Source organism: Amblyomma maculatum, unplaced genomic scaffold, assembly GCF_055883805.1.
Source record: "Amblyomma maculatum isolate TAMU_Amacu unplaced genomic scaffold, ASM5588380v1 scaffold_14, whole genome shotgun sequence".
NCBI lineage: Eukaryota > Metazoa > Arthropoda > Arachnida > Ixodida > Ixodidae > Amblyomma > Amblyomma maculatum.
The window spans coordinates 677670-703989 of NW_028146739.1; the positions used below are offsets into that span (position 1 = coordinate 677670).

At 42.2% G+C, this 26320-nt stretch overlaps 1 protein-coding gene across 15 annotated transcripts; it reads right to left on the reverse strand.

Moving 5' to 3' along the window:
- Positions 1–12289: 12289 nt before the first annotated feature.
- LOC146172067 (uncharacterized) lies at positions 12290–23645 on the reverse strand. Of its 15 annotated transcripts, XM_084586107.1 has the most exons (33): positions 23538–23645; positions 20168–20366; positions 19418–19492; positions 19236–19356; positions 19147–19175; positions 18576–18611; positions 18454–18501; positions 18323–18355; positions 17705–17737; positions 17266–17310; positions 17122–17154; positions 16957–17001; positions 16334–16533; positions 16118–16277; positions 15703–15769; positions 14514–14586; positions 14379–14413; positions 14271–14310; positions 14154–14197; positions 14033–14089; positions 13904–13938; positions 13796–13835; positions 13679–13722; positions 13558–13614; positions 13320–13462; positions 13203–13246; positions 13082–13138; positions 12952–12985; positions 12847–12883; positions 12729–12770; positions 12592–12647; positions 12474–12511; positions 12290–12411 (listed from the first exon to the last, which is right to left on the reverse strand). In XM_084586107.1, the coding sequence occupies exons 2-16, from the start codon at positions 20361–20363 to the stop codon at positions 14559–14561; spliced, it is 1149 nt and encodes a 382-aa protein (XP_084442233.1). In that variant the 5' UTR covers positions 20364–20366; positions 23538–23645; the 3' UTR covers positions 12290–12411; positions 12474–12511; positions 12592–12647; positions 12729–12770; positions 12847–12883; positions 12952–12985; positions 13082–13138; positions 13203–13246; positions 13320–13462; positions 13558–13614; positions 13679–13722; positions 13796–13835; positions 13904–13938; positions 14033–14089; positions 14154–14197; positions 14271–14310; positions 14379–14413; positions 14514–14558. The 15 variants fall into 15 exon arrangements, with proteins under 15 accessions (XP_084442233.1, XP_084442232.1, XP_084442235.1 ...); XM_084586106.1 differs by having other exon boundaries at positions 14271–14413; XM_084586109.1 differs by having other exon boundaries at positions 14271–14586; positions 16118–16179.
- Positions 23646–26320: the final 2675 nt, after the last annotated feature.

Sequence of the window (26320 nt, forward strand, 5' to 3'; positions counted from 1 at the left end):
GAAGTTCATTTTGAAGGTGTGCTGTTCTCTCAGAAATATAGCTAAGTTGCTGAAAACACCCATTTTTAAGCTCGGCCTTCCTCTACTCATTTTAGTTTATAGCATTGGCATTTCCAAACCTTTCAGGATTTATGACTGGATTATTTGGTGATATGTTTTCCACAAGGTGGGAGAGTTTGCCATCAAATTTGAAAATCTGCAATAGGAGCTCGGTGTTCAAACTCCACTCGATTTGCTTGAAGAAGTTCCACACTTGAAGTTCTGGAGAAGCCATATCAAGTAGTACCAAGCTTTCATTGCTGCTGAAACCCAGCGAATGGAAACAGAACAGTGGGAACACAAAATTAGCACGTGTAACTGACGAAGAGTGATCAGAGATTGAAACTAAGCTTTTCTTGGCCACTAGCTGAAGTCCGAGGCTGACATTTGACTGATTCATCATCTGAGCTGAACTGAGAGCTAGTAAAATTGTCTTCAAGAGACTTTGCTACTGCTCTCATAAAAAGAAAGCTATAGTAGAAGCAGCAGAATCGTGTGAATGGTGCCAGAGACCTCTTTATTTGGAATTTTTTAAATGTCACACTGTGCCAGAAAGAACAAAAAATAAAATAAAAAAATAAACAAGCTGCACACAAACAGAAACTATGGTTGTCACAATAGCCCCACTGCGGTAGTGCAGTGGTTAAGATGCTAGATTACTGTGCCGGAGTACCCATGTCCGAACCCGACCACTGGCGGCTGCTTTCGATGCAAACGAAGTGGCACCCGTGTGCTATGTGATGTCAGCGCGCGTTAAAGATCCCTAGGTGGTCAAAATTACTCCACAGACCTCCACTACAGCACCCATTTCTGTCTTTCCACTTTGACTCCCTCCTCCTTTCCCTTACGACACAGTTCAGGTGCCCACAGAAACAAGTGACAGATTCTGTGCCTTTCCATCCCTGTGAACTAGTTACTATAATTACTTTTGTCATACTATCTGCCTAAATGGGGCTACATGTTCCAAACACGAAAATTTACGTCTACCAGTGTGTGAGAACCATAATTCATATATGAACGATTGGCTTAAAGCGGTCCTGAAAGGTATAAGCCCTAATCCCTTAATTTGTGTCGGTATTATCTCACACATAATCATCAGCATACAACCATAATCTACCACATTGTGCCTAAGATTACCCAATATGGGTATAAAGCTCTGTTTTAACCAAGCTGTATGAATGTGGAGTAGCACGTCTGATACTGGATCCAAGGGTCTCGGAAGGTTCTATTCCACCTCACCCTCTCACCTCAAAGGAGCTGCCTGAGTTAGCAGCTCCAGATAGCGTCGTCCTCTCTTTTCTCGATTCTTTGTCTCTTTTGCGCTTTTCCACAATATGAGCTCCAGCCAGTTCGGCCATATCATGTGGCCTCATGACATCGCAGAACCAGACAACCAATCAGTGCATGGCCATGTCACCTGCCAAAGGCATGGTTGTGATTTTTCTCAAGGGTGACGCCTTTTACGCTACCGCAATAAACCAACCATTCTACAATAAGTCACTTCTTGTGGAGCACTTTTCACTACTGCTGCTGCATTGTATGATATGGGTAGTTCAAATTATGTCCCTTCTGTAAAGAGCAGTTTGTTTGCACAGCCTCCTATCCGATGTGGATGTAGGCTACAATCCAGCACACAACAGCAGCAGGGCAGACACATTAAAAAACATGGCAGCCCTTACGAAAGCCAGCTGCTCTTTCAGCTGATAGAAAGTCCAAGATTTTCCTAATTCTATTATCTTGTAGGCAATGGACAGTAACCCGATCAGTTTAAGTTTGCAAGTGCTTGACAGCCCCTTTCTTATAGATTATGGTACTGTTAGGATCCTTCCAAGATTTCAATACGCTTGAGGTCGTGAGGCACTACACACACAAAGCAAGCAGTTTTTCTAGCACAATCTCCCTACCACTCTTCAAAGATCTGCAGTTGCCTACCCATACCAGCCGATTTCCCCCTTTGCATTGCTTCTAAGGCTTTTTTACTTCCTCCATGACCAGCATGACGTACAACCTGCTCACATTACTGCCCGTCATCCTGACTGCTTCAGGGCAACGTCATCAGCAAATTGCAGATTACTGAGGTATTCTCCATCTACTCTTATCCCCGAAGGCATATCACCTAGCACATAGTACAATAGATGCTGTCAAGAGAGTACAAGAAGTGGCCGATTCCATGCCAAGTTACCTAAGACAATGCCATGTTTTAGACACCATCACACACGGATAACATTTTCTCGGAGAACCACAGCTGTGTTACCTCCACAAGGGATCAAGTTTTCTTCTATATGACAAACTCTCCAATAAATGTCAGGCCTGTTCAGGTATTAATCTGTTACTTTAATTCGCAAGGCTAGAAGCTAGACTGGCAAAAAATTGCAGTCACACATTTGTGCTTCCCACCTCCCCCCATTGCAAATCATGTGTTCCAAACCACCCAGAATGATTTTCAAATAATAGCATATCAGCAAGGGTGACAATATTACACAACAAGATTAAATACATTGCAAGCAAGGTGTTTTAAACTTAACTGGGAGCACGCTCTAAACCTGTGGAAGCAGTGAGAGTATCCATTTGGTCACCCAGGACAGCAGCTTGAGCATGTTGGTTATTCATTCTTGATGGAACAGCGCAAAAACATCGGGACAAGAGACAAGCGCTGACTTACAACTGGTTTTTATTTCGAAGAAACATTGCTTATTATACCTTCATCACCCTCTCAAAAAGCACATGCGTCGCACCCATATCGTTCAAGCGTCCACAAAAAAGCATAAGACACATAATCTTGTGTCTTATGCTTTTTTATTAGGGAACTCTGCGGTAGCAACATGCATCCAAAGTGTTAAATCTATATAAACAAGCTCAGTGAGTTCCACCAATGCAGTTATTTCGGCAGTAAAAGGACAGATATTGTCACAGGCATGAACCTATGCTAGCTGAGGAGTAATGAAGTCACCCTTATTGCTGCATACACCGAAATAAGTGTGGGTACTTGACAGTGGAAGGTCTGAGCAAATAAGCACATGAATTCGGTCATGTATATAACCATACTTTTGTAGCCATTTCATGCTGTGCAGTAGGCTTGTTGCACTTCGAGGCTCAGTCCGCACAGGGCCTACTTGCGTTTAAACTATCTCTCAGCTGGCCAGCTACCCCCCTTTTAGCAGTCCGCAGATATTACTCGTGTATTGCAGCACTACCACGTATGGTCTGTACAGATGAGTGCCACTTACCTTCCAACAGTTTTCCGAAAGAAGCCCGACATTTTCTATGGGCCGAGCCGCTCCATCGGTTGAAGCTGCGAGGAAGGCAATAAAACCCCGGTTATAAACCAGCGCGTTCACGCTGGCGCACGCAAAAATGCCTTATACTGCCCAAACAAATATAAGCGAACTCAGAAATAGTTTTACGTTATCTTTTAGTCGCCTCATATGTCCCAATACTCCAGTGCATCCGGAAGACAACAGCAACCGCAAAGCGCAAATGCTCGTTGTCTGAAAAGCGCGCCGATCGGTGCACAGCAGCAGGAATGGAAGTTGTTCCAAGCGCAATGAAACGAGATCGTGGACGCCATTACGCAGTCTCGTCGTCTCCTCACGCCTTCGCCCGGAGACTGTCGCGCGATAGCGCGATTACGCCACGTCAATAATTGAGGATAACGCATGCTTGCGCTGCCGTGCAAAAACTCGTTAAAGAAGCTGCAAGGAAGGCGATGGCAGAAAGACGACAAATACTTTACTTAGAGTTCGCGGGCATGTATGTACGACTCACCGCAGTCAGTAGGACTGCACCGAGGGCTGCGCATTTCACCGAGTTTGCATCTACCGGGATGATGGCCCGCAAACTGCAGCAGACCGACGCATGATAGACAACCTAGGGTGCTAGGGCTCGCAAAGCGCAAATGCTCGTTGTCTGAAAAGCGCGCCAGCCTTCCTTGTTTGGGACATACTTTGGGCGGCTCAGTGAACATCTGGGTTTGAGGCTTACTTCTAGAAAAAAACAAGCACTAAAAGCTATTTGACGTCACATCCGTCCAGAAGAGCAACATATTCTCCTTTCCACTTTGGTCCTGGGCGCGCATGCGCAGTTCACGGAGCCGGCTCTCTGCAAGTTCAGGTGTTTAGGGGTGGCTCGGCTGAAAACGCCGATTGACCCAAAATGTATGACGTCATATATGACGTCACAATTAACGTCATGGGTTACGTAATATTTTATGATGTCATGTCCGAATGTAGGGCGCACGTGTTTTCCTTAGACTGTCCCTGGATTCCCCATGCTTTTCAGAGCGCCCGCGCGCGACCCGGCGGCATGGTCGGCGGTGTCGGCGGCGCGCCGCAAGCGAACGGCAGCTGCCCAGCCGATGGCCGTCGGCGGAGAGGCACGAGGCCTAGCTTTCATGCAGTGCGGACACCGTGGAAACGGCAGCGACATCAAATAACATATGCACGCTTCGAGCCGCGAAGAGGTTTCCGAACCAGCTTGTCACACCACACGAATTGCCGGGGAAATCACAGTTTAATTGCTTTTCCTTTATCTAGATCTGTGTGAGACCTTTCGGCAACAAAAACAATCGAGGTTCGCCAACGCAGTGTGACCGGTTCGTAGGCCGGCCGGGCGAATTTTCCAGTGACAACTGCACACCATGTTTGCGGTGATTCCGCTCTTCTGCACATTTCGTATATTTGCAAAACGTTTCCTTGCAAAATAGCTTTCTCGGTGCGACGTCTTTCAGGCGCGTAGGCTGTCGGCAACGGTCGTCCGTCCCGTTGCCACGCGTCCCGATATAATTCGGTCTTTTTCTAAGCGAAATAGTTCATTATGAATTGTTTTAACCAGAAATGCGCTCGGGGACCGCTCTTATTGGCTAAAAAGGCCTAATTTCCTCACTCCAAACTAATGCGCCGGCGAATGCATATGATGCCGGCCGGCAACACCGCGGCGCCGGCGCTATTATAAGCACATCCTAGCTGCAATAGCTAGCTAGTCGATGACTGTAGGGGGCAAAAAAAAAAAAAAAAAGCTTTGAGGACAAAGGGAACAAAGATACGAACTAGGTCATTCGACCCTACAAATTTTTTAGGTCAGAATTGTGATGCTGGGAGTGATATTTTGATTAGGAAAAAAAGAAAAAAACTAAATAAGCTGTAGTATTAAAGGATGACCTCTCACTGTTTTGGTTACCCTGTTGTTAAAAACAATTAGGTGCCTAATGAATATGCTATTCTCATTTGGGCTATGATTATTATAAAACTATGTCAGTCATTTCACATTGATCAGGGCTTGTTTTAGATTAAGTTTAATAAAGCAAATCCCCATCTTGCACTTGGAGCATAATGCCTTCATACCTCAAATAAAGTTGATGGAGCATATCATAAAGTCGCAATTAATACAACCGGGTTTCAGAACATTCAGCCTCAGGATTTCAGGCTAACAAGAAGAAATGTTGTACATTGTTAATAAGGAGGTCATGTTATATGTATATGGGTAACTATAGGAACATTATAAGATGTGTACTTTTTAAGCAGTACAGAACTGTGCGTAGCCTTTAGAAAACAGGAAAATATTGCAGCGTATATCACATGAAGAGTAATGGCATTGTATGTTTTGTAAGTGTCAGCATATGTTTGCTGTCAAATTGAGATCCATGTGATGCATGGATCTTTTAATGACTTAGTGCTTGTTCTAATGCAACGCATGGACCATTTCAGCTATTGTCATGCCTTTGCATGTCTAATATGTAATAAACAGCGTCTTACGTCTTCTGCATTTCTTTCACGGCAACAAGTTTTGCATCCGTCATATGTGTCAATTGTGATTTTTAACTGGACCTGTAGCCTGAAACAGACTGCTGACTGCCATCACAAATTTGTTTGTTATATATTCAAGCACTGCATTTATTTTGTGGCCGATGTAATTGCAGTTGTTTTGTGCATGTTCAAAGCTTTTGAACATGCACAAAACAACTGCAATTACATCGGCCACAGTGACAAAGAATAAAATAAATACGAACCAGCTAGAATGTTAGACTGGGCGTTCACATGCAAATATGGGCGTAGAAATGCCATTTGAGAAGTAAGCATGCTAATAGTGAAAGGACAACTCGAACACACAGAAGAGAACTGAAGTTTGTGCATGTTCAAAGCTTTCAACAGTCCTTATGAAGAGTTTGTGGAAGCATAAAAAATATGAACTACAATACAGCACATTGGCCAGTTCTCAAGGCTTTTGCTGGCACTGCGCTATGCCTGATGTAAACGAAATTGTTCACAATGGCACCGTGTTATAATCCTGGTCGCATCTGCCAGTTTGCCACTTTTTAGTTACTGTGCGTGTTACCAAGTATTTCTAGATGCTCAAAGTTTGCAATTCTTGTAGTTTTTATATGCCCTTTTATTTGAGTGGTCCCAATCTAGAAATTCATCTGTCAAAAACCTCTACTTAGTTCCTCACAAATGCACCTTTCTTAAGAAAAGAAAAAATATGACATATGCCCCTCATAATACAGCTTATTATCAGTTGTGGGGTATGCTTGTTACGTTGAAGTCTTAAGAAATGAAGGGAAAAAATGCCTCGGCTTGCACCATGTTGTGCGATACGAAAAACGAACTTCCCCAATCGAAGAAAGCCTTGACGACAAAGTAGTTGATGGTATTGCGCTCAGGTGTGTTCATGAAGAAGGGGGGGGGGGGGGGGGGGGTTCCCCACGTTAATGCACCGGATATCGCAGACCTACGCCATTGGGGGTTAGAAATGGAGTGCTCTCATGGGATACAGAGGAACGAATACAACCGGTCATGGAGACTGCAAACATGCGCCTTATCTGCACTTGTGCCCTCGTTTTTGTGTTCTTTCTGAGTTATAAACCATCAACAGGTAGCAAGGCTCGCATGCAACGGGTACCTCATACGCATGAATGTTGATCCCAGTTGAATTCCAGTTGGGGATCCATTGTTATCCAACTGGTATGAACTGGAAGTTTGTTCCTTAAACCATTTACATCAGTTAGGATTTTTGCCTGGGTTGTTTCAAAGTAATGTAGAAATGTTGTCAGTGTTGTTCAAGTTACTGCCTATGAAGCAACACAATTTTGCAAAAAAAAAAAATGGTTGTGAGCCGCCTCATGCATTTATTTTTTCATTTTGAAAATGTTTCAAGCTACAATAATTGCCGTGTCACTTTGCATAAAAGAAGCTCTAGCGTTTTACAGGAATGGTTTTAGAGTGTGCTAAAGAAAGAAAGTGTAAAGAAAGATGGAATAGTGACATGTGGCCTCTTTTATGCGTGATGTTTGTGTGCCGCACATGAAGTGAAAGGATATCTCTGTTGGTTAACGGCTTTGCACTCAGTGGATTAGTCATGCAGTGTTGCATGACAGACCACCGAAGGCCCAATACATCCTACAAAAGACTAAAAATGAGAAAACATGACGATGAAGTTGAAGGCCCATGATCTGCCAGGAAACAGTAGGGTGGCTCTGAGAAGGACTTTTATATTGGCAGTAGTAAGGATGGCAGTCCTCTGCTTTGTGGCTCTTCACTTCGCAGTGACAACACTGGTGTATACTGCAATAACGCCTACTGTAGTTTTGACCATGCTGTCAGTTATTCTGAAAGCTGCGGCGGTGAGCATCAGCCAGTGCTCTAAGTTTCAAGTGTTCATTTGTAAAAGATGTGTTCTAGATCCTGCTAAACAGTCTTGTATTATCCAATTGAGTTTCCAGAATTTACACTTTCTCTAGAAGCCCTCATTCCATTTAGGCATCTTTTCATTCTTTCCAATTAGAATTTTCAGTCCTAATTGAATTTCCATAATCAAATGTCTTCCAGTTTCCAAATGACCTCCCAGCTGGAATAAGTACTTAGTCCCAACTGCATAGTTTTAACTCTCTGTAAAGAAGGAATTTATTTTTATTATGGGCTGCTAAGTTATGGTCATCTTACGGATTAGAATTGATATTCCTAATGAACATTCAAACTGAATGGACAATTGTTATGCATGGTGAAACTGGAATTCAAACTACATTTCAATGATGCATTGTGTGTGCGCTGGCTAAGATGATAAAGGAAGCTGGTGCATTTCGCTCCCTAGTAAAAATACACCCAAACATATTAGATTTCAATAGGCTTTGCAGTTAAAAATTTTGCAACTAATTTCAAAGTCCAATCTGGAGTCAATGATTTCAATTCGAGCATATTAGATAGTCTCGAGAGCTAAATTAAATGTTTCAGAGAGCAACTCATGCACTTAGGTCCTGGACCCATTTACAAAGGAGCAGCAGACGTTAGCTGCAGAGTAGGATAAAAAAATTTACACATTATTTAAAAAAAGTGCAAGAATTAGAGACCCTATGTCTAGAAGATCTATTAATGCGAAAGTATTACTTCGCTATGTTTATTTATTTATTTATTGTAAGTACCTACAGCGCCCATGAGGCATTATTGTAGGGGGGATACAACTACATACAATAACACATGCAAAGAAGATATAAGGAAACTTGTTAGCAAGGTAACACAACACACTGATAGAATACTAAATGAATTCTCAAGTAGTATAAGTGATAACATAAAATACATTAACACAGCGCTGGCAAACGCACAGATTTCACAGATTTCTGTTCGCAGACCGCGTCCGCACACCGCATCCGCAGAACGTGTCTGCAAAATCATGTCCGCAGCAGTTGTGAGTAATTGAGAAGTGGTGGAGGTTATTGAGTGGTGTCAATCGATGGAGGGTGATGTAATGTTGCAGCAGCATATCCGTTCTTTTGCATTGCTCCAATGCAGATTCTGCAGCGCTCTTTAACTTTGCAACATTTTTTATTTTACAACCATAAAAAGTGTATTCATAACTGTTTTCACAATTTCAGGAATGCTTGTTTAAGTTCATTCATGTAAGACCATTAGATTGTGTTTTATTGATTGCAGGTTGCACCAAGTGTGAAAGTGCGGGAGAAACCAGAGGTTGGAGTTTTGAGTTAAAAATGGAGTGACTCTAAATTGCAGCAGTGCCATCGAGCAAAGAAAGCTTTTATTGTCCTGCCAAGAAAAATAGGAAACATGCAACAAGTGGCATTCATAGTTAAAGATAATTACACTGTATTCTGACGGAGGTGTCATGTCGTAAACCGGCAGTCAATATCGGTTATGTAAGAAACACACATTTAATTTACTGAGAATTATCATTTTATTGATATTTGCTCTTGTGGTGCTTGCCCACATAAAACTGCAATACCTTATCTGTGGGGACTTGCATAATTAAAGGCAATGACAGTACCACATCAAGGTAAAGCTCACTCATTGAAGAAATCTTTTTTTTTATTTGCAGTGTTGTTTATATGAATTTCCTATCTCAAATGAAAAAAATTCACACTAAGACTTATGCGAGTTTCTACAAGGTCAATATTTTTTTTATAGATCGGTAGCCATCTCTTACATCATTTTTTTTATTTCAGACTTAAAACAAAACAGTTTTTCTGTGTTTATTTCTTCATGAAATTGGACCAGGAAAACGATTTTTCAAGTAAATAATTTCAATGTAAAACAGTCTCATTGAGATCAAAGCCAGTAATAAACACACTATTATCAGCATACATGATGAGCTGAACACTATTGTCAATATGAATTATGTCATTTATGTACAAATTCAGCAAAGTGTGCCTAATACTCTTCATTGAGGTACTAAACAAAATATATAGAGGATGATTTGTTTTTGTTACTGTTCATCTGATTCCTTGAATGGGACTTGATTCAATTATTTCCAATACCTTTGCGAGTGCTGGTAATTAAAAAAAAATATCTCTACGAACGTGTGCTCCATGCTCTAGCAGATTTCATAGAGTTCCCCGATAGAATATTGAGCTTTTATATTAGCATTGCATGACCTGTTAATTGGATGTGAAGCATGTTTGATGTTCACAAATGCATGCCATTTCCACAATTTCGACTCCCTTAATTGCACGAAATGTTGGCACAGAGCTGAACTGTTGCCATTGAATTGGACTCCAAATTGTTGACTGGGGGCCGATATCCAAGTTGGAAATGGTCATTTCCGATTTTGATTTGGCCTCAACTGTTTTGTTAAACTTGGAACAAAGCCATACTGCCGCGGTGCAATCCATCGCTCCGCTACGTACGTGGTTCGGCTAGAGCAGCTCTTTAGACACAGTTACAGACACAAGACCAATGACAATTTTTATTTAAGAAACAGCCAACAAAAGTGAACTGAAAACATGGCATCCGCTCACCCCATACATGGTTACTATACAAAGGCACACTGCACTTGAACCTTGTCTAGGACGCCTAACGCGTAGGATGCTTTCGTAAAAAAGAAAAAAAAAAAAAACACGGCGTTATACATGGCATCGAATCCAGGTGCGTACACTTCTGCCTTTTCCCGTGCTCTCGAGTTAAGTGATCCTTGGATGACGACTATAACCTTCGAAATGTGATGCATTTATAAAAAAAAAAAAAATACACAGCGGCACAAAGCCGCGGTGTATATTGTAGCCTCAGCACTGGAGAGAACGACGCTGGCCACGTGCTAGCTGCAGCAGCTGTGGAATGCACGAGGTAAGTAAAAATTAAGCTGTACAGTACTTTATGAAGCAATATTCAAGACGATTAGGCAGTTGTTATATAAAATGTCGATACTTTCATTAACATCGCTGAGCAAAGCCGCACCACACTGAGAATACTCTAGCTGTTAACCCTGTTGTATGGGCTTAGCGACGAGCAGCAGCCATGCCGAAGGACGACCGAAGCCGAAGCTGAGTACTTTTCTTTTACCAGTTTTTATATGTAATCGTATAGTGGCGGCAAATTTAGATTATAATTTAGCTTAAGATCAGAGACAGGGAAGTGAAAACATATAGGACTTAAATTGCTTAAATAACATAGAACAGCGCTAGGAAAAAGTATTTAGGCCTAGTCCGGAAAAATTTTCTGAGCAAGGCGAATTCTGTCGCAGTGTTGAGGCTATGGGGCGGCCGGCCAGGAAAGCAAAGGGTGGGGATCCTGGGGATCTCGTCCAGTGCGGAACGTGTGAGCGCTGGTGCTTCCTGGACGAGACAGGGTTTGAGAGCATGATGGAAGCTGAGGAGGCCAGCTTGAAATGCAAAATATGCACGGCGGTGGAGAAAGTAGAGGGGGAGCTGACCAAGGAGGTAGAACGGATGAGGAAGGAGCTTCAGGAGGAAAGGAAGAGAAAGGCGGAGTTTGAGACAAGAGTCGAGAAGGAGTGGGGCGTCAGGGTGGAGAACCTACAGCGCGAGTTGAGAGAGGTACGCGATAAGGCAAGCAGATTGGAAGATCAGGTGGAAGAGTGGACAAAGAGACAGGCAGAGGGACGGAAGGCACTCCACAAGAATGCAGGCAGTAATGCCACCCTGGACGACGAGGGGGCGGACGCGTCACAGGGGGCGCGCAGGGAGAATGTAGCGATTATGGGGGACACGAGCCCCGATGGTAACAGGAGGGAAGAGGGGACACAGGGGTCGAGACAGCAGGGACTGGATACCACTGACAGGGAAGAGACAGGAGCCGGCAGCAAGAGGGTATGGGTGGTAGGGAGCTCTAATGTCACGAGAATTAAAAAGGCAGTCTTAAAGACAGTGAAGTTTACTGAGAAAGTACAAGTGGAAAGCAGGCCGGGCGAGTGTTTTGGGCAGGTAGTGGAGAGGACAAGGGATATGCTGTGGGAAAATAGAGAAGGAGACAACCTGGTAGTCATCCATCCCACGAAACACAAAAGGGGCTAATTGACATCTAGTAAATGTCTAAGCCAAGAAATGGGCACTTCTAAAAGAAGTTCCAGTTGAGACGTTCTTTAGACCCCAAGGCTACAAGCCTTCCTGTAGCTCCGGAATAGCTGTGCTAACGCTACGCTAGTAGAAGTCTGGAGAACTTCTCACCTAGAAACTTTCTATACCTGTTTTAGACATTGCTTCTAGCTCTAGCTATACTATAGCTGTGCTAGTAGGCGTCTTTAAATAATCTTGCAAATTTTATTGGTGCGTCTATACCATCTATCGATATTGTGCCATCTCCTGCTGTGCCTGTCCGCTGCTCAAGATTCAAACCTTTAGCAATTCACCCATATTTTTCCAATTTTTTTGTAGCTTAAGTACTTTAAAATAAATTGAGAAAAAACCTGTTCGTCAAGCAATGCGCTGTACATGTGACTTCACATGAGGAACTGAGGGCTACAATTCTACACTCAATGTGAACACACATGCTAGTGCACCAAGAACACATGCTTCTTCAATCTGCGTAACTTTTTTATTGTACTGAATGTACAAAAAGCAACTGTCAAATCAATTAACACTATATAGACTCTTGCAGCAGCTGAGCATCTTCTGCAGAAGCAAAAAAGCCAAATGACCTGCACAGGCACAAAAAAGAAACTTCAGGTCATTGGCATCTCTGCACAGTGCGCTGGCTTACCGGAGTAAAATCAATCAGACCCGTCCACTGAGGAGGTCCTGCATGAAAACAAAACTCCCGCAACTTGCAGAGATACACAACTATGAAGTGAGCTGAAGGTAGTGGTAACTAAGCTTACCGTAAACATTAGTAACTGCCTTTCCTGGTGGTCCTGGAAACAAAATTTTAATTGACCTGCAGATTGAAAATATCAAAATAAGTTGAGGCGATTGGCATCAGTTTAAAATACACCGACGGTAAAACACAGCGACCCACCGTCAACTCAGTAAAGCCGAAAGCCACTCCACACGATGGGTCCTGCATAAAAAGAAAATAATTTTTGCAGCTTGTACCACGAAGTGTGGAGTCTAAGCTGTGTGCGACGACTTACCACGTCTTCCAGAGTGCTTTGAAAACAAATTTCAATCAACCTGCACAAACAAAACAACCTTTAAGAGAGCCGAGGCCAACGACGCCTAATCAAAATGCACGGGCTTACCATAAATGCAAACAGAACCATCCACACAGGGGTCCTGCAAGAAGAAAAAAAATTTCACAGCTTGCAACGATACACAAAATTATGAAGTAAGCTGCAAGTAGTGGCATTTGAGATAAGTGCACTGACTTACCATAGACATTACGAGCTCCTTTCCCTGGCGGCGTTGGAGACAAAAATATTAATTGACCTGCAGAGATAAAAAAAATAATGAGTTCAGGTGACTGGCATCACTTTAAAACGCACCGACCTACCATCAACTCAGTAAATCCAAAAAAGCTATTCCGCACAATTGGTCCTGCATGGAAAGAAAACATTTTTGGCTACTTGCATCATGAAGTGTGCAGTCTAAGCAGTGTGCGACGACTTACCACGTCTTCCAGAGTGCTTTGAAAACAAATTTCAATCAACCTGCACAAACAAAACAAACCTTAAGAGAGCCGAGGCCACAGACGCCTAATCAAAATGCACAGGCTTACCATAAATGCGAACAGAACCATCCACACAGGGGGTCCTGCAAGAAAAAAAAAATTCCACGGCTTGCAAAGATACACAAAATTATGAAGTGAGCTGCAAGTAGTGGCATTTGAGCTAAGTGCACTGACGTACCATAAACATTAAGAGCTGCCTTCCCTGGTGGCGTTGGAGACAAAAATATTAATTGACCTGCAGAGATAAAAAAAATAATGAGTTCAGGTGACTGGCATCACTTTAAAACGCACCGACCTACCATCAACTCAGTAAATCCAAAAAAGCTATTCCGCACAATTGGTCCTGCATGGAAATAAAACATTTCTGGCTACTTGCATCATGAAGTGTGCAGTCTAAGCTGTGTGCGACGACTTACCACGTCTTCCAGAGTGCTTTGAAAATAAATTTCAATCAACCTGCACAAACAAAACAACCTTTAAGAGAGCCAAGGCCACAGACGCCTAATCAAAATGCACGGGCTTACCATAAATGCGAACAGAACCATCCACACAGGGGGTCCTGCAAGAAAAAAAAATTCCACGGCTTGCAAAGATACACAAGATTATGAAGTGAGCTGCAAGTAGTGGCATTTGAGCTAAGTGCACTGACGTACCATAAACATTAAGAGCTGCCTTCCCTGGCGGCGTTGGAGACAAAAATATTAATTGACCTGCAGAGATAAAAAAAATAATGAGTTCAGGTGACTGGCATCACTTTAAAACGCAACGACCTACCATCAACTCAGTAAATCCAAAAAAGCTATTCCGCACAATTGGTCCTGCATGAAAAGAAAAAATTTTTGGCAACTTGCATCATGAGGTGTGCAGTCTAAGCTGTGTGCGACGACTTACCACGTCTTCCAGAGTGCTTTGAAAACAAATTTCAATCAACCTGCACAAACAAAACAAACCTTAAGAGAGCCGAGGCCACCGACGCCTAATCAAAATGCACTGGCATACCGTATATGCAAACAGAACCATCCACACCGGTAGTCCTGCATAAAAAAATGGCTTACAGCTAACCGTAGATGCAATAAAGTCTGCACTGAACTGAAACATTTAGCAGAATGCGCAAATGCCAATGCATAAACTTACCATAAACGTGACAAGCTCAGCCACACTAAGGCATTTTCGAACACATCATTCACTGTTTGGAATGGCACCAGACCTGATGCAGAATAGATGTTCAGACAAGCTCAAGGAAGCAAAACAGTACAAAATGGCACAAAACAACTTAAAGCAGTCACAAGTCGCATTACAAATTAGTTCCCTTACATGCTTATGTTACATAAAATGAAGTATTTCCTCCATGTTTCAGGAAAGTGCTGAAAATAGGCCCTAAATAATAATAATAATATGGTCGTCAATCCGACTTTTCGGCCTCTGTAGGGCATGTCGAAACGAACAAAAAATGGAATTTTGTATAAGAAATCACTTAACATAAGCTTCTGATTTCCACTATGATGGAGGAACGGGTCAGAAGCCCAGTCTGATGCTTGACGGTCATGCTGCACAATGCTTACACAGACAGGCGGTAACCAGCGTTCGATGGCTGTACTGCTGTCGGCACCTCGAAGGCCAACACGGTGGCTTAGACAGTGTAGACATGAAAACAAACCTGCCACTGCCGGTTCGTTGAGTCGATATGTGCAGCTACTGCGTCACGCTGCACACAGGGCCCCATATTTCTAGCTTAAAACTTTTTTATATAATCACATTTTTGACCCCCTTGAAGCCTGGAATAATGACCCTCCACAATACATATTATATGGAGGCATGGCAATTAGCAGTGGTGCCGCAGGGAATGCGAATGAAGTATGAAAAATCGAGCAATCTGTTGCGATGATGCAACCGAAATTTCAGGAGTTCATATACATTAGTTGTATGAAGCATGTTGCAGTGAAACATGCGGTGTTGCAGTCGGCGACTGTAAAATATTAATTACAGCACATTACTCAATGAAATATTTACAGCACCTTTTGAAACTAAAAGATGTGCTATATGACAAGTACAGAATTAGAATATTGCAGATTTTCACGTCTGATCATAAACTAGCTATACGGCTATAAATTTCCAATTTATAGGCACCGACAATGCTATCTCTGCAGAAAAAGCTTGTGAGAAATGACATGGTAATAAGTAATCAGCAATGCTCACTAATAGCTTTTAGATAATCATTTATCTAATCATTAAGCTCTATATTGCACATGTCCACTTTGCTGTAGGCAAAAAAGCTGCACAGAACAAAAAGTCATCTTCAAACAATATATACAAAAATGCGCACCTTTTTTGTGCAGTGTTCAGGCGAGCCTGGCAGTTCTTTAGCCAGGCCATTATCCCAGCACGAATGTCTGCGTCAGATGCCAAAGAAGTAGTGGGATGTTTTCGAATAGACTGTAGAACACAAGTCAAGCGGGATGATAAACAGCACCGAGTAAATTCTACTGATAACTGAAGTATTCACAGAAGTGCAAGCACACAACTAAGTTGTCCAAAATGTAACAACACACTTTGGCATGCACAAAACTTGGTGCCAGTAGTCTTCAATTTTTACCTCATCAATGAACTACCATACTGGGCTATGTGGTATTGTTTCAAATGTTTATTTAAAAATCTAAAATAAACAAGTGAATTGATAGCAGGCAGATTACTAGGGCAAAGCCTAATAAATGCAAAACACAAATGCAGGATTCACTTACCCACTATTACTTGATACAGCTCAGTGTCAAGCAGACGCCTCTTCCCCTTCTGTCCATAAAGACTGAACAGGATACCAACGCAGTCATGAAACAGGTATTTCATAATGTTTGCCGTCGTGGTACGAACATTGCTCCCGACAATAAGGGATAGCTTCTTGCACTATTAAAAAATCGGCACGAATTATGGTTAGCCGACTATAAATTAAAAGCACTCACCAGTTCCTTGCGAGCTAGCCGCGAGTTTTTGATGTTGTCTTCAAGTTCATCCACGCCAACGAGAGCGACCAAAGGAAAAACACGTTCAAGCAGTGGCTCCCCAATCTCAGTGTCTACGTGCCGCTGGCACAGAGCTTTCAGAATCTGGTTATTCTGTTCTTTGATAAATGCGAGTTCTTTCAGTATGGTCTTTGTAGTCACTGAAACATGAAAAGTAAAGCACTGAATGTAACAAAGAGCAATATGATAAAGCAACCACTGACAAAGGATACAAAGTGACTGTACTAAAAATAAGTATGCACACAATGCATGAAAAGCTGTCCTGTAAATATTTCTTCATTCTTTCATATACCAATTGGCATTGTTTCCCTAACAATGAATATAAAGCAAAAGCTGGCCAGATGGAAAACTGTAAAACTGCTGGTGTTTTTGCAGATGCCACCAGGTTAAACAAGTGAAATAAAATAAAGGTGAAAAAATTATGCACTGGGCGAGAGCAAAAATAAAGCAGGAAGCAAATAGAGCTAAATAATGGTTCAACAGGCACAAACACAGTACTACATTTATATGCAAAATTTGGCACAAAATAAGCAGAAAACAAGCATCATTTCAAGAGCACTTACAAGCCATCTCCCTTTTCCCAAAGGACTCCGAACTTTCTTCATTTCCTAAATGTTAAAAGCAAAAATTAATGTTACTTGCAGTCTTTGCATAGTGGCTCAGTCCTTTTGCATACAGAATGCATACATGCAAGCTGCAGCATGCAAGCATGAGCCGTTCTGACTCACCACGGCAACTTTCTGTTTGTGACACCCAAGGCTCTGCACAAAAATATTTATGCTTTATGTACTACTGGTAAGACCTTTCATGAAAAAAAAATTAATGTTTGCAAGATTTCAGAAAGAAATGAACATAAGATTCCTCTCAGATACCTTCTTCCCGTGTGAGGTTGACTGATCGAGCTCTGCTCATTTCACCTGAAAGAACAAACTCATACTTCAGTCCACAGATGGTTATGATGACTACTGCCAGTTCAAAGAGCATGAAATTAGTGCATCAAATCTGACTGCAGTATTATTTGCTGATATTGAAAGATATTTGGTTCAGTTAACGGCAAGCAAATTTGGTGCTATTATTGCAATGCTCTTTATGAGGATCAGTAGCAATATCTGGTTAAACAGATGATAAATGGATTTCAATTACAAAATCTGCACTGCTTGCTGTGAGGCACATCACACTGAAGGACACTAAATTTGTGCTACTGGCCTTCATCAATATACGGGTGAATCTGCAAGCAAGTAGTTATTGGCAGCCACCTAGAGAGGCACTATTACACATATATCTGAGGATGCATGACAGCCTATTGCTCACCTTGTCGACTGAACCGAAGTCCTTGTGGCGGGTCTGTGAGGAACAAACAAAAGAAAAAAAAAAGAGACGACAAAGGAAAAAAAAAATAAGTCAGCAGCAGAACCTCAAAATGCCGCTCACAAATGTGCTTGTACCTGAGAAGCAAGAAAAGCGAATACAGTTACAAACACTGATTAGTGTTTGTGATGCCTCTATTACTACTATATAACACCCTACAGGTTAACTATCTAATTACTTCATAAATCAGATACACTATGAACAGAAGATATAATTCGAACAAAGGCAGCTCAGCAGCATATTGCAAACAGTGTTCTAACGTCAACACTGAAGCTATTTCAAGACTGAGCCGTCAAGATGTCTCACTTATAGCCATTGAAACAGTCATACACAAGCTGCAGCAACTAATTCGCATGAAAACAAAAATAATATATGAAATTACACGTATACAAAAGTTTAAGACAGTGTCACGCAAAATTAATATTTTACCTTTATGGCAAGGCTCAGACAAAAGAATAGCATGCAAGTAGCTTTCTTCACTATCATGTCGAAAGCATAAAAAAAGATGTCCATATCACCAGTATCAGCCAAAAAGTATGCCACGAGACCATTTTCTATTACCTTCAAAATGAAATGCTGCATGCTGTAGTGAATCTGCAAGAAAATAAAACAAGAAAAAGCTTGAAGTAAAAAAATTACCAATATTTACAATATCTACCAAAACAGTATTATGCAAAATGGGCATCCCTCACCAGTACGGTGTGGCTCAGGTGATGCAGCAAATGCTAAATGACTTTCTCCTGCACATTTTGACATAAAATGTATATCTTGATTATGAGGGCTCTCAAAACAGTACCTGCAGTTAACTTCTTACCAGGATTAGAGGAAGATGCTGCACATAGCTTGTTTCCTATATTGGGTATTGGGAAACCAAAAGACGTGTATATAGTTTGGTTGTCAGTTCCATCATTGTCCATAAGCAAATGAAGTTTCAAGAGGATGCTCAGAGGGCAAGACAGTGTGGCTTCATTCTTACACTGCAGTGTACATGGACGAGAACTAAAGGAAAATACTTATTTATGTGGGCTTCTGTCTTTCATCCATGTCTGCGTGCACTGCAGCCCAGCAAGCCTTTCACTACTAACCTTGAAAAGCAAATGAACACTATTTGAAGAGTAATGGAGGAAAGTAAACATGTTTGCATGAGTTTGGAAAAAAAAATTTGCCAAAGGTCACCGTACCGTGGTATCCAATCCTGAAGTTTAAATGCTCCAAAGTTTGTGAATACTGAGGTAACATATCTAAGCAAAACCAAAGGTCTAGAACACTTTAATAGCCCTCCTCTGTTAACACAGAACATTCAAATTATTCCCTACTGATGAGTCTCAAGTTTCAGACTTGCCTCCAACAAACTAGCAACGTATGTCAAATGCAAATAAACTTACCATTCTTCTCCTCTCTTATCAGAGCATTCCTGTTAAAGATACCAAATGTAAAAATCAGCCACATTACATTACACATAACAACTGACTACCTTCGCAACTGAAGTGGTGCCTCTGGTACATCAAGTTCCTCTGCTCCCACTTCTGACTGATCCGACTCGTCAGATGAGTATGGTTTCAAAATTATCCTTCGCCGCTTGCCTCTTCCTTTCTCTGTGAAAACCATTAAAATGTTAGACAAAGGTATCTTTAGCACAATTAAAGACACACTCACCTTGATCCGTTGTTGCACTCTCATCATCAGTGTATTCTGCTCTTGGCAGTTTTCGCCTTGCTTCATCATACGATGCTGAAATAGAGAGTGACACTTATAAATAATAAAGCCAAAGCTTGGCAATGTCAAATATGTGCCGCTTTCCTCATTAATGTAATTTTATATTTTTATACTGTTTGTAGAAGTATAAAGAATTGCAACAATTCAATTTATGGCATACATTTACTAACAAATTGTTCAACTGCTATAGTCAGATATAACTCAAGAAAACACTGGGTCTTGCCCCTAAAATCATTAAACAAGGCTCCACTTAGAGGTGTTATACTCATAGACAGCTTTTATGGCTCCACAGCAAAGGCTAGAAGTGAAAGGGAAGGAGGCGGACCTTTGTCTGCCTTGGAGTGCAGCAACACACAGTGCCAAGCAGTTGAGGACAACAGCCAATTGAGGAAAACAAGAGCTCAGTACAAGACAATCGAAGGATTAACCGTAACAATTTCAAAAAACCAGTAGACGTCATTGCTGAACGGCCTCCTTTGAGTGGCACCTGCCACTTTTTTTTCTTGAGTTGTATCAAACTATAGCATATCAGTCTTAAGAACAAGAATATTCTGCAAAACCATGAGGAGGAAGAAAGTCCTAATTATATAGTCCCAATGGCACATTACATTTGCTATAACTTCACGTATTCAAGAACAATAGAAGGTCACAATTTACGAAGATTAGTTGTCAATGCTGTCTGTGTCGTACCTGTTTTCCTGATCACCTTGACATCATACACTTCGGAAGAATTGACGTCAAGCTCCAGTCGTGTCTTCACGAGCTTTTGGATAAGTGCAGTATTTTTTGTTGTGGGCCAAAGGCATTTTGTGCCATTTTCTACAAGCCAGTTGGATGCCACCACAGCAACACTGTTTCCTTCCACAAAATGCACTATAGCATACATATCCTATTAAGAGATAGATACATCAAACAAAATTACTGCTAATCAAGTTGGCTTCCTGAAGAAAGGGCACTTTTCACACCCAGAGATGAAATTAAAAATTCTGGCGCAGAACATGCACTAACATCACATCACATAGCACATGGATATGTCTGTGTGCTGTCACTGCACTAGGAACAGGAGGAAAAGTCACAAGTAAAATGTCACAGATACCCTTATATCCTTGCAAGCTGAGCAAAAACACAATTAAATGAGATACAACCGACTTCAGTCTGGTATACCAGCAACCATAAATGAACACACAAAAAGATGTCACAGAATATGTACAACACATAGGCACATATCTTAGATGTGTGCCAACATCACAAATGTACAGATAAAAGACTTACATAATAACCACTGAAATGAACTGCCTACACATACCAGAACAGCATTTCTGTTAATTTATGTACATTTCACATCTAACCATTCCACATGTGTACATACACTGCATTGAGAGGGGTCCTACTAGTGCCATTTAAAGGCACATGGACACACACACACACATACACACACAAAAAAAAACATGTCAATGCAGTAGGCAGACCACAGTACAAATAATTTGCCACATGTAGCAATACAAGGTAACAGGATGGCAAGCATTCTACAAAGCAGCAGCACATAATTGACACCATGCCAACAGGTGAACATTCACAAAGGTTTTTGATAAAGGAGACATACAGCCTGCCGCATGCACACAAGGCAAATATCAAATTAAATGCACCTACATCACAGGCACATATCAAGATCTGAAAGAGTAAAGCAGTTTCATGCACAATTACACTCAAAGTAAACAACTGCCCATTCAGTGCTTGTAGGATCCATTCAAGTGCTGATTAAATGAATAAGTGGAAAAATGGCATAGTCATACTTAGACTCTCCAAAAGGTATCAGGACACACTTTGTTTTGATGTCAGTGACCTTCCATGACTGAAGAGGCCTGTCAGTTTCTCTGACAATGAAAATTCCCAATTTGGATGATGCACAGGGAGTTGTGTACAAATCACCAAGAACCTTCAGCTTCTTTCCAATTATCACTTTGTGCCCATGATCATCATGAGCAAAGTTTACGATCATGACCACAGTTGAATCAGCCACAATGCAAATGTTGTTGCCCAGTGATGTCCTCAAAGTGAAGTGTGGCAGAGTTGCAACATGAAACTGTGGACCAAAGCAGTGTTCTACCAGTGGGCCGTTGCTGTGTGTCTGAGAGTATTTTACTTCTTGCTGAGATTGCTCCTTTACACTAAAGAAGGTTCCAGTAGCCATACGTTCAGCAATGCGATTACCAAGCTGCTCTAGTGGCCTCTTAGAGTGTTTAACTAACTTCTTCAGGTGACGCATGTAATCCTCGGCAGGAAATGCACTAAAATTGTCAAGTGCACCATAGTTGACAACATCATCACACAAATGCACCAATGAATGAACATTGTATGAAAGGTTCTGCTTTCCATACAATGCCTTGAATTGCGTAACAAAGCAAACAAGGAGGTCTTTTGCATAGTTACAATACTGACGACACATGTCAGTGCATGAAAGAATAGTTATTGAAACATGTAAAATTAGGAAATGAGAGTACAGCTTTCTGGGCAACACATCATGGAGTACTGAAGGGCCAAAGTAGAGAAGAAAGCAACGCAATTCAGTTGCTTTCCACCTGTCAATATCCCTTAAGGATCGTGCTTTACGAGCAAACTCCTCGCACTGGGTGCCTGCCAGCACAAGCAGCTGTTGTGAGATTTTGTCAACTGAAGAAGAAGGCAAACGATGTGCCAATGAACCTCGCATCCACATTAATATCAATTTTTTTGTCACTCCAATACAAACCAAATGCATGTAGTCCAATGGAAATTGTGAAACTAAGCCAATTGGCAATGCAGAGAGAGGGGTATCTGCAACGTGGTGTTCTTCCTGAGTTTTTTGGGCAAAGTCACTGTCAGTACGCAATGGCGCCTCTGTCTCTGGGAACACTACTCTCCCATCCACATACTCCCCTTTCTGCTGGCACTTCCCACAGCCATAATAACCTGAGTGTAGCTTAGTGCCTAAAATGAAAGCTCGCGCTGGGGCGTCACACACAAATCCCTTGATAGTTACTGAATATGTCCTGTCGCCAACTTGAATGCCTTCATTCAAAAGTTCTAGTAAGTCAGAGACTAATGGGCCAAGGTAATCATTTAAGGATGCAGGTTTCTTGTAGCCATGATAGCATCCTACAAGGAAAACACCAGTACCTGGGAGGTCATCTGCTCTGGCAAGGATCGGCCAAAACTGACTTTGGGAGCTTTTAGCGAGTGGAAGGCCATCAATAAAAAACATTAGTCCGATGCTCTGCGGGAGTAATGCTCTGTCAGGCAATTTACCCAAGATGCTTTTCAAGCTCTCCGCGATTTCGAAGTGGACGTACGATCCCCCAGCACAACTTTTTATCTCAGCAGAACGCGGCGTTTTAAGCAGAGTTCGTGCATCGGAAGGCAGCTCTGCGAAGCACGTGTGCGTCTTCAACAACTTGAGCAGCGAAGAAAGCGCCTTTAGTGAAACGTTTTCCTCGCACGCCCAGTTCGCTAGTTTCTGGGCTATTTGGAGCAGATCATCTAAACAACCACCCGAGCTCTCAGAGCTAGGGTCACTAACACTTCGTTCGCTGTAGTCACCAATTGCTAGCTCCGATTCATGAGTAGCTGAGAATGAAGGCATAATTGTGGAACCTATGTCTTCCATATTATGCTCGCCGACATCCCCCACCGCGGAAATAAAATCAACATCAATGTTCTGCTCATTTGATGTGCTCTCAAAAGAACCACGAGAGGTGCTTTCTGCGCCAGTATGGCCGAAGCCACTAGTTGAAGGTTCGCAGTCGCGAATATCAACTACACATTGTTCAGTTGACGCTGCACGGCCGATGTCACTCGCTGAGGGTCGGCCACAACCTACCAGGCTTTGTTCAGTTGATGCACTGAAACACGGTTCGTTTTGTAGAGCACTCTCTCCTTCTATGCTGCGCATTAGTGGCTCTACAGCTGCATCTAGTCGTCGGTGCTTTTGCCGGCGTGACAGGGCGCTTAGGGCTTTCTTCTTTCTTTCCATCGCCGTATTTTCACGGCCTCACAAAAGCAAGTCAAGTATAACAGCACTTACTTTTGCAGGATGACGGTTCCCATACGGCACTACACTTCCCGTTTTCGCCGTTTTCAGACGATAGCAGCAGGTGTTGCCAAAGCGAGGCTAGCCAGCCAGACAACCAGAACAAAAGACGTACAAAAGGCGCCAAATCCAACAACGCGATAGCAACACCGCTATGCGGGTAAACCGGTAAACTGGCAAGTGACAAAATTGCTAAAAAACAATTGTTAACAAATTAAACTTCAAAAAAACTTTCGAATAGTTGGTTTTAATTAAAACAATTGTAGATAGGCATTTTATTTTTAAACTTTGTGTGAGGAGGATTTAGAAAAAGATACTCGACTTAGGCAGCCGTATGCAGCCAAGTCAAGGCACAGTATGCTGCCAACATGGCTGCCAAGCTGCTGCTTTGTTTATGATGCTGCTAGGCGTTTATAGTTTCAACTTTTGGCATTTATGCAGAATAGAGGCATACGAACTTTTGCATTGATGCAATATACAAGCTTGGTTGAAGATTTAACTTCGAAAACGCGTCGTTAGATGTGAGTTAAAAGCATCTCGTTAATCGTTTACTGTGGAGCGGAATTGCGAGCACGAAGTGACGGAAATTGGGCTTAATTGTTGGATCGCGAGCGCGTGGGAACATTACTTTCAGTAGTCGTTGCCTTGCGTTCGCGTAGCTTAATTCCACCCCGCTTTGAACAACTGTGAGATGAAAGAGGCATCAGAAGAAAGGAGCATAGCAAGCATGCATTGTACAGTCGGACGGATGTCAATCGTGCTCGGTATATCACCCCTTCGCACAGAATTAAGCGCACGAGTATACGTATGTACCTGCATGTTCAAGACAATGACAGCAATTTTAAAGGTTACTAAATAATGCTTGTCGTGATCGCGTTCATTCCGCGCGTTAAATAGCTCTCTAATGCCGGTGTTGAGGTATGGTACGTGAACATGCAATGGGAGTTTCTACACCTCGTTCTGACTATCATTATACTGAAATATATATATTTATGAGCATGCATCTTGCTCGAAATGTCCCTTCAACGTTTCTGAACTGACTTCTTGTTGGAGACGTCGTTTAAACGTTTCTTAATAAACTTCTTCCCGGAGACGTTTTTACAACGTATTCATCTAGCACAAGACATTGGTGGACGTTTGGAGCTGTGTCAAGATGTCATTAAGACGTTTTGTGTTTCGTGGGATGCTGGAGTAAATGACGTGCTGAAGAACAGGGGACAAAACCTAGGCAGGCAGATAAGAACAGGGGTGGCGAAGCTACGGGCTACAGCTGAGAATGTGCACATAGTGCTGTGCACAGTGCCGGCAGTCAAGGGACAGGGCCCGTATGTAGCCCACCAAGTACTGAGGGCTAATGAGATGATCTGGGAGGTAGGGAAGGCCCTCAGGTGCGATGTCATGGATGTGAACAGGGTGATACATGGGGATAGGAACTACCCCCCCTTCACGCCTGATGGCATCCATTACACCGCACCAGCGGGATGGCAGCTTGGGCTGCGGATGGGGCGAAGGGCGCTAGCTTTTTTACAGGCGAGCAGATTGCCCCTGCATACCGAGAAGTAGGAGACAAAGATGGAGGGAGGAAGGGCAGGACGAAGGCACGGAGGAGGAAAAAGAAACAACCCGTAAATTTGGCCTTCATTAATATGCAAGGGGGTAGAAGTAGAATTAAATGGGATGAAATTCAGGAGCAGCTGCAAACTGGAAATTTTGTAGTATATGGTGTAGCAGAAACCCACCTTAGAGACAGTGAAGAACCTCCACACATTGAAGGATACTCATGGCTGGGGTGCAATAGAAAAGGGAAGGACCGAAAAGGAGGTGGCCTGGGGGCGCTAATCAAAGGCCAAGATTGGAAAAGGATAACAGAAAGCTGCAGAGAACATATATGGCTCCAGGGTAGAGTGGGAAACCTAGATACAGTACTAGGGTTTGTTTACCTAAAAACAGGAAATGACTCGAATGAGGAAAATTCAGAACATTTCAGATGTTTAGCTAAAGACATAGAGGAATTTGGCCAGAATAAGGAAGTGATAATCTTAGGGGATATGAATGCCCATATGGAATTTTTTGATGGAGCTACCGATACGACAGGCAAAATGTTAGGAACATTTTGTGAAACCCAGTTAATTCAGAAATAAAGTGTGAGGGAAAAATAACATGGGAAAGAAATAACTCTAATTCCACAATCGACTATTGTCTGATGTCCCACAAGCTGTATGACAGGTTAGTAGGTATGGAAATTGATGAAGAAGGGGCGAAGAGCTTAGGAAGCGATCACAAAAGAATTAAACTCCAATTTGGCGGGACAGCGGCCGCAACAAAAATGCAGGTATGTGAAAGCAACCAGAAACTCAATGATATGCAGTTGGAAAAAGGGTCAAAGCGCATTGAAGACATAGTAAACCAACAACCAAATAGAGAATGGACATACGATGACCTAGTAGAAGTATTTAAAAGAGAGCTAAAAAAGGGCAAGATTAGAAGAGGAAAGAGAAAATATAAACCAAAAAGCTGGTGGGATGCTGAAGTTAAAGCAGCCATAACGAGGCGTCAAGAGGCATCCAGAGAGCACAGATTAGCAAAGAAGAGGGAAGCCACACCAAGGGAAGTAGAATCCAAATGGGAGGAGTACCTGGAGAGAAAAAGGGAGGCGTCAACCTTAATCCAAATCAAAATAGGAAAAGCTGGGGTCCAGTGGATGATGGACATAAGTAAAAAAGATAAAAATGCTGCAAAGAGGTTTTGGAACCACATAAGGCTACAAGCAAAAAAGA

Excerpts from the sequence above, each read along its gene's own strand:
- LOC146172067 (XM_084586099.1), bottom strand. The coding sequence starts at position 20,363 with ATGTATGCTATAGTGCATTTTGTGGAAGGAAACAGTGTTGCTGTGGTG. Across the intron at positions 16,534-16,956 it reads TGGGAAAAGGGAGATGGCTT|TGACTACAAAGACCATACTG; the intron begins GTAAGTGCTCTT and ends TTCATGTTTCAG. Across the intron at positions 15,770-16,117 it reads GCTGTATCAAGTAATAGTGG|ACATTCGTGCTGGGATAATG; the intron begins GTAAGTGAATCC and ends CATCTGACGCAG.